Genomic DNA, 13,527 nt, shown 5'->3' with positions numbered 1-13,527 from the left:
TGATGGTAGTGCTCTAACCGGCAAGAACATGGCTTCCAATCTTCCAGGATGAGACCAAGACTGACACTCACCTCCTTTGTCTTAGAAGGGCTTGCCCCTGGTCCAAACTATAAGTAGGCCGGTAGGGGCACTGAACTACTGGCAGGCCTGACCTAAAGGACTCCATGGGAATGGGAAACCTGAAACATGAAGCCGGTGCTTCAGTGAAAAGCATGCAGGGAGGGGCCTGAACTCCTGGCAGGTCAGACCTGCCGGTAGTTCAGTGCCTCTACCGGCATACTTATAGTTTGCCGGTCCGGAAAGGGTGGCAGAACATTGCTACCGGCACCTTTATTTCTGGACCGCCAAACTCGAAATGAGGCCCATGTGTTGATTGTCACTGTCATTTGCTTGGTGCTTAGCTTATTCTCCTCTTCTGCAACAGATAAACTAGACAATACCTCCCCTACTGTCACATGGTGAGGATGCAGCACCCGGGCATGTGTTACTACACCTTGAAAATGATACTGACCTATGCCAGACAGTTCTGAAGTAGGCATGTCAATTGTAATTGATGGATGCATAGTACAACACAATCCACTCATCTCAAGTATACAAAGCAGCTTCCTTGGGTGGTAAGATGTCACCTTCAACCCATATCACATTTGTGAGGTCCAGAAGTGTGTGTTTGTGTGTGTGGGTGGATGTGTGTGGGTGTGCGGGCGTTACCCCTCTGCTTTCATGATTGAACATAATCAGACTCCTTTGAATCCAGTCACTTTGTTTTTCTTCTACCTTACCAAACATTACATGTGTGTAGCATACTCAAAGCCTGTTGCTGTGATATTGTACTATCACACAAAAATGTGCATTTGTTGTATGAATCAGTCAGGCCCAACATACTTCTTGTGTGTGTAGGTTTGCCTGATCCCCTAGAAGCAACAAATGCATTCTAAGTAAAAAGGCCATAAGCCAATTCTAATTCTCGTCTAATTCTAATTGATGTATGTTATGTTATTGTGATGTATACCGCGCACCGCTGCCATTCTCGTGGCAGATCTGAAAAGGAAGAAGGGCTAGGGAGGGTTAGATAGTGGAATGGAGAGCTTTTGCTTTGCTGTTGGTAGCTTCATTTCAGTTTAACAGATTTGTTCCTAGTTGGTATGTGTTTGGCGTTGTTTTGGTGTGCAAGCCTGCATGGGATTGTTTTGGGCGTCCGTGGTATAGTTTTCTGTGGAGGTAGTGTGTTGGGTTGAGTCGGGTGTTGGAGGAGGATTGCAGTTTGCTGTGTGATTTCAAGTTTGTGCTGTTTGTGTTTTATGGAGTGGTTGAGGGTAAGTTTGTAGGAAAATGGAAGGATTTAATAGGGTTAGTGGTAGGAGTGGTATGTGTAGTCTCGTGGCCTACTTATATTTGGCCAGGCTCAATTCCTTCTACAGTGGTTGACGTACGTTAATATGCTTTCCTTTGTTGGTTAGTTGTGTTTGGGTTGTATTTGTTGGTGGTGTCTCTCTATGTGTAGCGGTTGGCTGTTTCTCTTCGATAGCAGAGTTAAAGAGCCAGGTTTTTAGTAGATTTCTGATTTATAGGTTCTATTCTGTTGTTAATACTTCCTTGGGAAATGAGTTACAAAGTTGTGCTGAGGGTTTCATTGTGGACTGTGTCCAAGGCTGCTGAAAGGTCTAGTAGTATTAGCGCTGAGTTAATGTTACAATCTGCGTTAGATTTTAGGCCATCCCAGATAGATAGCAGCCCTGTATCCATACCTCTGATGGGTTCTAAAACCATCTTGTGCCTGACCTGGTATGTGATTGCTTTCTACATGTTCCAGGATTTGTTCATATGCGTAGCTGTCCAGTAGTTTTTAAGTTATGTTTGAGATAGGCCGGTAGTCGGTTAGGTCGTCTGTGTTTTTCAAGGGGTCTTTGAGGAGTGGTTTAATGTATGCTGCTTTGAAGCTTTGCGATACAGCTCCGGTTGCCAGTGAATGGTTAAAGAGGTTCTGGAAGTATTCTGCGGGCGTCTCTTTGGTGAGGTTAGTCTTGCAGATCTCTGGTGGGCAAGCGTCTGCTGGTGATCCTGCTTTGCTGCTTTGATTCACTAGGTTGGCAAACTGTTCTGTTGAAATTGGTCAGAAGTAGTTTAATCTTGTGGTTAGTTCCGGAGTTGGCTGGTCGGTGGAGTTGTTGTTTGTGTTCTTGAGCATAAGCTTGATGACTTGCTATTTTGTTTTTGAAATGGTTTGCAAGGTCATTGCACATTTCTATGAGGGAGTGGGTGTGTTGTTGCAGGCTGTCTGGTTTCTTAGCTTGTTGATGATGCTGAACATCTCATACTGGGTGCTGCTTGCTTTTGTGATGTGTTCAGTGTAATATTGGCTTTCAATTTTATATATTTGTATTTATTTTTGGTATGCATTTTTTTGGTTCTAAAATTTCCACGTTCATGTTTATTTTTTTCAGGGCTCTGAGGTGAGGTGTGAACCATCTTGCCATTGCGAAGGGCTGAATGTTTTTTCCGTTGCAATATCATCTTGTGTTTTCTTAATCCATTTTTGGATTGTCTTGGTTTTATGGATTCTAGTTTGGTGTTGAGGTCAATGTTGTTTAGGGATTTCCAGTTTGCTTTTTGAATTGGTTTTTTAGAAAGTGGGAATGTAGCCGCATTGGCAGGTGGATCACGAACGGTATTATAAGGTGGTAACTTCAGAGAATTTCCTTTGGAGTTGCAGTTATAATCTGATTTATTTTTCAGAAAACTGTATTTCGTGTGTGCCCTGCCAAGTTGGTCGCGCTCATCACCCACTGCTGTAGATGCAGATAGTTTAGATCTTACAGTTTTAGCTGAGTTGATGTTTTCTTCTTCAAACCAGATTTTCAAATCTCCTGATATGATCAGATGGTCATATTTTATGGCAATGTTTGTAATGGCGTCTACAGATGTGTCTGTGAAAGGAGGGTTGTATGTTGGCAGTTTGTAGACAAATAGGAATGAAAGGTTGGTTTGGTGGTCCAAGGCTAGGTGGAGGAGGAGTGATTCCCAGTTTGGGATATTAAGTGATGGTGCTGTTGTGATCTTTAGGTGGTGTTTGTGAGCAACAGTAAGACCTACTCTTTTTCACTTCTCTGTTTGCATGTTTCATTTTGAAGTTATTGGATCAGGATTTGTGTAAGACTACCTTGAATTCTTGCTTTAGCCAGGTTTAGTTGAGGAATAGAATGTCCTATCAATCACTACTGAGGAGATGGAATGGGGATTGGGCGAGGGGTGTGGTGTGGTGTGTTTTGACATTGATCTGCCCTTGACTAGTTTCCAAAGAATCATTTTATTTCCTGAGGTTTGTTTGTAATTTGTTATGGTATTGCTTCATCTTTTCTTTTGACTCTGCATTGGGTTTTGATGTGCGGGGTGTGTGGCAAACCTTTGTTGCTTCAATTTCCTCATTGAGTAGTTTTAGAAGGTTGCGTTTTGAGTTGATGTGGTTTTTGGGGTTATCGTTTGGTTTGTTTTGATGAGACGTGTTCTCTCCCCAGTTTTTAGTGATCCTGATTCTTTTCTAACTTATATTTAAGTTAAATAGAGCTGTTCTAAATCAAATTCTATTTTTTTACTTCATTTCAGAAAGCAGCAGCGAACCTCTGTAAGTTCTGAGGAGAATGAGTCTGAACCTACCGGTCCTTCAGTGTTGGATAGTATACTCTTGTCACCACAGAATAAACCAAACAGAAGTAAGTAAAATGAGGCCCTTCTTTGGACTTCATACCTGTATCTTCATAGCATTTGGCGAATAGAGGTTCAGGGCCCAGATTATGTGAGTTGCGCCGATGCTGAGATATTTTGCAGCACAGTCAGACAATTTTTTATCCTGACCAACCACTTCAACATTTATTAGTAAGCCCAATGGTTTTGGCTTTAGTGTGGGCATGGGATAGGCATTTGTCAGGCAACCCTGTAGTGAAGACGCCTTCTGACGCCACCCCTGAAAACTGTGACTAGCTACATCGATCCTATGATGCCATCCGACATCATAAAGCCTTCCCTAGGCCAAAGGGCCGTGCACTAGCAACCCCGCCAGGGCGCATAGCTGGAACCAAAATCAAGGCGAGGAGGAACTGAAACAGGCTGTCCCTGCGTGGAATGCCCCTGACCGTCGTCCCGGTTGTAACCTGGGGTCCGACCCAACGACACTGTGCCTGCCGGATGCCTGATGTAAAGAGAGCCAAGCCTACACTCTCCCAGATTGGGAGGGCACCCCCAAGACTCCACCCACACCCGCCGCCCCGACAGGGCCGAGCGGGAGATATTCCGTCCCTCAGGTGAGGAGAAGCACAGAAAGATGCCAGCTGCCCACCCGAGTTGAGAGACGGGCCTGATTCGACCACCGTCCCTGGCCAGCCCACAGGCCCCATGGTCACCTACCAGACACCGCTCATCAGCGCCGGGCTCGAGGGGCAGCCCGAGCGCACTGTTGGCCCCCCACACACAGCCCACCAGGAGGTGCAGACCCACAACAGACCTTGGTAATAGTCTAGGGTCGCAACACGCTCACCACAAAGAGTCTGGTTCGGGAGAGGCTCCACGCCCGGTGGCTCCCCACCACACAGAGAGGACTGGCCTCTGGCCCTGGAGCCAGCGAGAAGGCTTGACACTGTGCCGGCACCCGGACAAAACTTGGCGGGGGCCTGAGGTGAGGAGAGGACCCGGGGGAGGCTGCCACATGGGAGGGAGGTGAGCGGTTTGGCGCCAGTCCGCACCAACACCCGCTGGGCCAAGCCACCTTAACTCTGGAGGACACACCGCAGAGGGAACAGACCAGCAGGGTGCAGAGCTAGGAGACAAAGCCCACAGAGTCTGGAACCACTGCCAGGGGGTTAGGGGGACCAACAAAGAAGAACGAGCATTGCAACGGACCAGAACCAGACCACCCGGTGGGCCTCCCTCACACTGGATGATGTGCACCACAGGATCTACACCCCCATCCCCCCAACCTGTGAGAGTAAACAGATTCAGCCGCCCAGCACGGTGAACAAAAGAAGGGCACCTTGACAACTCCTACTGGCAAGGGCCGGGTCTGGCCACACCTGGGCCATCACACCTACGAGGACACCAGGGATAACACCTAAACGGCCAGGGACACCTAGTACTCCACTGCAACCAACGCCCTCACACAGCACCACTGCAGAGGTGGGCCCCGTGCCTGGGCGGCAGACTACCCGCTGACAAGACTTGACTATTTTGACTCGTACTGTAAATATTGCTATATTATGTCATGTATCAACTGTATGTAACTAAGCTTAAGTATTCTTTTCACTGCTGCGCCCGGCTACCCCAGGGTTTTGAGCGCATTATCAAATAATAAACTAAACTAAACTAAGACAGCAGCTAACGCCGATACAATCTCTGGCCCACAGGCCACAGTGGAGGCGTGCAGACTCCAGGCCCGCGCATATGAGACACTGGTGACAAAAGCCCACCCCTGCCCTACATGTAATCTCGTCACGGCCGCACCTCACACAGGATCATAAGCGACTATAACCCATCTGTGGTGACGCACCGGCCCGGGAATCCCAAGAGGGAAGCCAGTATTTATACAGCAAGGAAGACTGCTGTGGGGGGCGTCCTAACCCCACCCCCCCAGCGGGCCTACACAACCGCCCTACTCGCTTAGACAGTGGCCCTAGAGCCCCCAAGCAACCGCAGATAGGAAACGCTTGGGGTGATATGCTAAAGGGGAACACGGACAGTAAACCAAGACCATCAAAAGGAAACGCCACCGCAGAACCCACGCCCGGGCAGTCCACGCGACACAAGGCAGCGATGGATATTCCATCACAGCTCCAGGACATCCTGGCAGAGATGACACTCATAGGACAACGCACCAAAGAAACTAACACAACAGTCCAGGACATCAGACGAGACCTACAGGATGTATAGGCGAGACTCAACGTCCAGGCAGAGAGGACGACGGACAGCGTATTAGCTCGCTCGAAGAAAACCATAGCTCGACGGCAACCAAACTCGATGGAGTAATCACAGAGGTCCAACGCCTTGGCGCCAAGATGGAGGACCAGGAAAATAGGTCCAGTAGCAACAACCTCTGCATGATTGGCATCCCTGAGAATGCAGAAGGGCCCGACCTAGAGACGTTCATGTATAATTTCCTGCAGGACATGTTACACATCGAGAACCCCAGGGAACTAACAATTGAGAGGATCCATAGGGCACCAGTCCCGAAACAGGTGGCAGGTGAACGACCATGACCGATCACGCTGCGGCTGCTGAACTTCCACCACTAGCTAATGATCCTGAAGGCATACAGAGAGGTTGGGCAGATCAACATTGGAGGAGTGCCCATCAGACTGTTTAACGATTACTCAGCAGAAGTCTTGTGCTGGCAGAAAGGATTGAACCCCTTGTTTGAGGCACTGAGGGGGCTGGAACTCGGACACTATCTGAAGTTCCTGGTGCTTTGGTGCGTCCAAATAGAACAACAGTGGCACTCATACGACGACCAGGAGGACGCCTGGCGATTCCTCCAATGCCAAAACCTAGTAATGATGGACTATCCAGGGGAGAACGACTAGATGCCTGGGACATCGCAGGCGATCACCATGTCTGAATTCCGACTACCGCGCAATAAATGCAGGAGACAAAGGAATGGCAGAGGCCTGAGGGGGCCGGATCGAGGGCAGAAGGAGCCCAATATTTGAGCCCTCGCACAGGTGGTAACGGAATCCCTACTCTAAGCGCTGCCCACCTGATGGCCCAACGCAAACTGTACAGAGAGACTTACCTCATACAGGCAATGTGGCATTACAAACACTATATCGATCCTGAACTACAGCTCAGATTAACTTCCATCAGCAGCCACTTCCAGGGCAGGGGAGGGACATGTGGACGCTCATGATCTCGAATGGCATCGGGCCCACACGTCCGGACAGACCTCCTGGCATCTGAACCCCCACAAACATTGCTACGAGGAATCGCTCCACCACCAGACCAATGCAAACTAGGCCTGGAGGATACCGGGAGGAGGGCCCGCTGTATAACTCACAGCCAACACAGCAGAACCCATGTGGCATAAGCACTTCGGAGGGCCCTCTTGGTCCCATGTGGAGAGATCCTCGCTATGCATGGGAAGGAGTGCAGCCCAGCAGGCCTTACCTCCAAAACACCATGCATGGGCTAGATTGCCTAGTATTAGGGGTGGATCACAATTGTGGCCGCCGGGAACACAAAGGGCGCAATATCACTGCATTACCTATGATCAGATCAAAACATGGATTGTTGCTCATGAGGCAACCGAAGGAGGAGGCCCCCCATACCGGGATCATGGCTGGGATCACCCTAATTACCCTTAACGTCCAAGGGATGGGCCACTCCATAAAACGCAGGCGGGTCTTGAACCTCCAAGGGACCTCCAAGGAGATATACTTTTTCTCCAAGAAACCCACCTAAACGAGGGGGAATCAAAAAAGCTGGAAAGGGGCTGGCTAGGGGCAGCTGCCCACGCCCCCTCTAAGGGCAAACGAGGAGTGTCCATACTGTTCCACAGATGAATACCCTTTGTAATCCAGCAAACAGTAGCCGATAGACCACGAAGGTACGTCTTGGTACATAGCCTACTACATCAGCACCCACTCACGCTTATTGACATGTACACTCCCACAACAGACACCCCTGCCTTTTTCACCAGGACCTTTGCTACCTGCGCTCCATACATGAGATGACTTACACTGGTGGGCGGAGACCTTAATATTGCGCTTGACCTGCTCTAGACAGACAGAGTGCGAGCCCCCTGGGTCCGGGCAGACCAAAAAAGCTAGCCACACTCACCTCCCTCCTCAGGAACCTGGTGACTGACAGACATGTGGAGGAGCAAACACGGGACACTCAGAGATTACACCTTCTATTCTTGCAGACACCAGAGATACTCCCACTTAGACTATTGGCTGGCCCGTAACACAGCTCTCCACATACTCGAGGAATGCTCTATACTCCCCGCCACTGTCTCCGACCATGCACCCGTTAGGACCCAGCTTGCCCTGCCCGATTCCCCCTGAACCACCTAAACTGGCACCTGAATTTAAGAGCCCTGGCATATCTCGACTTTGTAGAACTCATCAGGGGGGATATGACCTTATTCTGGGACACTAACATCCACCCCTCCTATAATACCCGGGCGTGCTGGGATGCCTTTAAGGCCTATTTGAGAGGGCAGTGCATATCTAGATGGGCACACAAACTTAGGCAATGGCGCGACAGGGAACACCGACTAACTACCGAGCTGGAAACCCTAGAAAAGCACCACAAGAACGCAGCAGGCACTCATAAACCTGCGCAGAATATGCTCAGACATCAAAGACATCACCACCACTAGGGTCCAAAAAACCATTTCAAGCTGGTCCCAGAAATATTATCTGGAAAATGACAGACCCTTGCGCCTGATGGCGCTCTCCCTAAAACAACAGCAGGCAAACACGGAGATCACCTCTATCTGGGATGGGGAGGGGACTCTGATAGTAGGGGATGCGGGCATGAACGCCAGATTCGGCGGATGTGGCTCGTATAGGCCCATATCACTTATACATTCTGATGCCAGGGTCCTAGCAAAATGCTTGGCGCAAAAGATTGAAACAGTCATGCCCCAGCTGATACAGAACGACCAAACAGGCTTTATCTGTAAAAGGCACTCGGGGGGGGAGGGGAATGTTCGCCGGTTGCAGCATGTGATAATAGGGGAGGCAAGCCCAGAGGACTCCGTCCTGACAATCAATGCCGAAAAGGTGGGACTTCATGTTCCTGGCCCTCACGGACTTTGGTCTCCCCCCATCGTTGATCAAATGAATACGCGTACTGTATACGGGCCCTCAGGCGACGGTAACAACCAACGGCTTAACCTCGGCCCCCTTTGCTCTCCATACCGGCACACGTCGGGGGTGTCCATTATCGCCCCTCCTCTTTACCTTGTCCATTGAACCAGTGGCAGTGATATTGAGGTCCGACCCAAAATGGCAGGGACTCTGTAAAGGTGTAGTAGAGCATCAGGTCTCCCTATACGCTGACAACCTCCTCCTACACATTGGCGACACCCCTCCCTAGAGTGCGCCACCTCCTACAGCAATATGGGCCCATGGCAGGATACCGGGTGAACTGGACCAAATCGGAGCTATTGCCGCTGAGACCTGACATCCCCTGGGATCCAGGTGGGGTGGCTCCATTCCGACTGCAAACAGGCCACTTCAAATACCTAGGGGTCAACATCAGCGCCCGCATTGAAGACCTCTGGGACGTCAACTATCCCAAACGGTGAAGCGGATCCAATCAGATCTCGCCAAATGGAACACCTTACCGCTGTCCCTGACGGGCAGAATCAACGCCATCAAAATGAACTCGATGCCCAAACGTATATACCTAGCAATGATGATACCCTGCGCCCCAAGCCCAAAAATGTACAAAAATATAGAGAGGGCGTTTGCGAGATTCATATGGAGGGGCAAGAACGCGTGCTTATGCTCGAAGGCCCTCACAGCGTCCAAATCGGATGGTGGCCTTGCACTACCATCTTGGCGCAGCTGTTATCAAGTCACCCAAATCGGATGGGCCTGGAGGTGGCTCAACCCAGAGGATAGCTCCTGCTGGAGAGAGATGGAACTGACACTGATGGCCCTCTTGATACCTCTGGATGTCCTAGCCATCCCCCCAGTGAAATTACCACAGCGCATTAAGGCGCTTCCTGTGATGGGTCAGACAATAATCCAATGGCACAGACTTAGTTCCCAAAAAGGAGTCGATATTAAAAAAGGCACCCCTGTGGATGTCATTTCCCTCGACCAAATATCTAAACTCCTCCATCAACAAGACAACCGAGGGCGCAGGTCAGAATCATCGATCTATGCGACGGTCCAACAGTACAGATGTTCTCAGAGGGCAGCAGAGCGCTAGACTTGCAGGCAGGACAGTGGCTACAATATGGCTCAATCTGCACCGCAATATCACAACATACCACAGTGGACTCTAGACAGGCTCCCCCTGCTCCCTGCGAGCTAGAATTGGAGCGACACACTCAAACACACCTACGCCTGAGCACATTCTATTCCATGGCCATCCCTAACAACGTGGGGAGAAACTCAGTCTTAGCCGATGCATGGTCAAGAGACCTTGGCGCTCAGATCGAGACGGAAGACATATACCAATACTTTGCGGCCATCCCCGGGACATCACTGAACATAAAAAATATTGAAACTCATACAACGCCTATACTATACCCCGTCCAAAATGCACAAAATGGGGATATCGCCCTCTCCCCTCTACTGGTGCGGATGTGGAGCAATAGGATCTATGGGACACATCGTTTGGACATGCCCAAAGATCAAACAATTTCGGCAAAAGGTCCACACGCTGCTGACCACCTCTTTCCCTGAGGCAGGGATAATACAGGTGTCGGAAGATATGCTTTTTGGAGCTGGATATAAAGACTGCCACTCAGACCCCCTGGCTTGCAGAGTCATGAGTAAATCAATGTTTGCGGCTCGCAAGCTTCTGATAGTAAACTGGAAATCCACATAGGCGCCCTCGGGGCCACAACTAGTTGCTATACTAGACAGGACTTGTTCCCTGGAAAAAAACACACCCCAAAGGACGAACCCGACCAAGGCGGCATTAGCAATCAAATAGTGGGACAAGCTTCGCCCTTCCCCACAGAGCTCGCCCCACACTGTGGAGGGGGACAACACTGAGACAACGACCTAACACCCTGCAGACACACAACAACGGACACATATCCCCTTCTCCGGATCCCACGGTCAAGGCAAACCGTATCAGACCACCAGATAAATATACGAGATATTGGCACACCCACATAACGGCAACGTCACAATTGTATCACTAACAGCATTCTAGATTCCGATCTGTCGCAGCAGCAGTAGTAGAAGTTTAAAAGTTATGAGTTGAGGGGAGTAGGTGGGGCGGGAGGATTACGGGAATGGTTTTAAGAGATGCTGACACTGCACAAAGCCATGCTGGCACACCCCTGCAGCGAGCGATGCAGGACATTGGCAGGAACCTCCACCCACCCCCAATACGTAAGAGGGGATGGGGGAGGCCCTGTGGTATCACGCAATCTGAGGCAGTAAATGTTTTTCTACAATCCGTGGGGGGTAATACACCTTTTGTTTTGGGGTGTCTTTCTTCGATATGCATGTTGTCAAGTGTTGTTTATGCAAAAATCCTCCAATAAATAGAAGTTACAAAAAAAAAATTACATTTCCACTTACTGATGGAAAAATAAATTCAAATGTTGAACCAACCAACATAACATTGTCTGGCACTCAAACCACAGGGTTTTTTTAATAATTACTTTGAACGTTTAAAATAAAAATATCTTGATGTAGTTGTCCACATCACCCAATTATTTTTGTAAGTAGCAATAAAGTGTCTCACTAGACTGATTGTCACCCCTCTGTAAAGAGAATCATATTGGTGCGCGTAATGCCCCTGTCCTTGTTTGGTGAGTTTTCCAGCTCCCAGACTCCCCCGTGCCTCCAAATGGCAGGCATGTGGCAGTTCTTGTGATGCATTCCTCTGAATAGGATAATGACCCCCTCTTCCTGGTAGCTGGTAAGGTCCAGTGGGTTCTCATGGCACCTGCTTTGAGTTCAAGGGTGCTGGCAATCCAACTCTGGGTAAGCCTCCTTGCATTAATGGCATGTTTTGCACTTCTGGTTCCTCCTTAGTAGGCTACCATTGTCCGACTTGCAGAATTGTAAATATGAACTATGTGGAGATGCTCCTAACTGCTGCAATTGCGGATGCGAAACTACAGCAATATTGTCCAAAAGTGTTTGCTAGAGTCTACTCGGAGGCAGTCGTTGACACTGTTGCAGTGATTGGCTCAGGACATGCCAACTGGTAGAACCAGCACAGTTCATTAATGTAGAAGCAGGACTGGTAGGGGAACACACGCCTCAAGAACACTTAGGTGAAATAATGACAACTTTGGGGCAGGTGACCCCCAGGTCATACACCCCACACTAGTAGGAATCCCCAGTTGTTTTTACAAAGCTTCCTTTGCCGTCTTGTATGTCTGTGGGGACATGGGGTAATACTGTGCTTTTGTTGAATGCCTGCTTTACAATCATCATGCCCATCCGTCGCCACGCTCGACTTGATAGCTGTGCTTTGCTTGCCACTCACTCTAGCGTTGGGACAGAAAATAGGGTTTTCAGTTTGCATGAGTTCCGGCCTTCTTCTGTGGGACATCACTTGTGCAATTTGTGGAGGCAAGTTTGGCAGATCTGCTCCTGTGTAATCTTGCCTTCAGGTTAACTCTGTAGACGATGTGAGTGGAGGCATGTGGCTTTTGAGTCAGTTGCGCATCTTTGCTGTTTCTGTAGCTGCTACTAAAACATGTGATCACTCTTTCCTCACTTTGCACAAGGCAAATAACGTTAACTTTATTCAGCTCTGGAGAACTGCATTTTGTCATTTCTGAAATATGTTCCTCTTATTTGTGTATTGATTGTATGACAGGTTCGGTGTGACAACATTGCTATTAACATTTTTAAAATGTTTTGGAACAGGTTGGCCAGGAATGTCCCAATCCGTAGAAATTTGTGAGGGGCTTGAGGACTGGACATGTCAACACTACCTGTGCAACACTTCTGACACTGAAGAAGAAGACGGACCTCAGTGGGTCAGTGCCAGTGTGTTTAGTCTCTGCACTTTCAGTCCTAGCCGCATGTCTGTAAGCCATTTGGTCTGGCTAGTCAACCAGCCCACTGTCTGTTTTTTACGTATGCCAAAAGTTCACCTTTTGACCCCTGTAAAGCTGGAACAGGTTGCTTGAAGCGTGGAAGCAAATATTGCTGCCCAATAAAAGTGTATGTCGAGAGGAAGCAGCATAGTATTCGACCTATGAGACAGTCACAATATGACACAATATGTGGTTATTTGTGGGGGGTTTTTAAGGTATTTTCTTGGCTTGGCCAATGTTAAAAATTGAATAATTTAGCCGATATGGACGCAAAACATTTTTCCATCTGGCAGAAACATGCTGGTGGTGTCACTTAACAAAAGGCTTTCAGCTCCATCTGACTAAACCATGTCCTCCTGGGCTCAGCTGAGCCCATTCTTTAGGTGGAAATACATTGCAGAACGGTGGTTAGCTCTGTTCAGCCCACCCCCAGGGAGTGGGCCTTAACAGACCCTACCACTGGGAGAAGGGGTGTTAGGGAACCCCTGTGACTCCCCCACCTCTCAAACATCTCCACATGTTTGAGGGACATCTGGGGCCAGATTATCTTACATTTGCACCAGTGTTAAAAAGTGAGCAAGTGCTTTTACAACACAGATTGGCACAGGTTTTTATCACAATCCATATTATCTAAAAACGTTTGCACTAGGGCAAAAACAAATCAAACCTTGTTTTGTACTATGCTTTGTGTCGGAGGTCGCCTCGGGACTCACCAATAAAAATTAAAATTGTAGTCAAAAAAGGAGTGTACGCAGGCAAGAAGTAATGCAGGTTTATTCAGGGCAACTGGGACA

The 13,527-nt window shown here is 48.8% G+C and overlaps 1 protein-coding gene across 3 annotated transcripts in view; it reads left to right on the top strand.

Moving 5' to 3' along the window:
* MCF2 (MCF.2 cell line derived transforming sequence) overlaps nt 1-13,527 on the top strand; it is a 1,935,885-nt gene that overhangs the window by 1,619,250 nt on the left and 303,108 nt on the right. For all 3 annotated transcript variants that reach the window (XM_069612795.1, XM_069612794.1, XM_069612796.1), the window contains 2 exons: nt 3,601-3,707; nt 12,561-12,673. In XM_069612795.1, the coding sequence (XP_069468896.1) occupies nt 3,601-3,707; nt 12,561-12,673 (220 nt within the window). The remainder of the gene's footprint in view (nt 1-3,600; nt 3,708-12,560; nt 12,674-13,527) is intronic.

This window comes from Ambystoma mexicanum, chromosome 5p (assembly GCF_040938575.1).
Source record: "Ambystoma mexicanum isolate Mex_15411 chromosome 5p, UKY_AmexF1_1, whole genome shotgun sequence".
NCBI lineage: Eukaryota > Metazoa > Chordata > Amphibia > Caudata > Ambystomatidae > Ambystoma > Ambystoma mexicanum.
The sequence above is the reverse complement of the archived record's forward strand: the minus strand, read 5'-3'. Positions and strand labels throughout refer to the sequence as shown.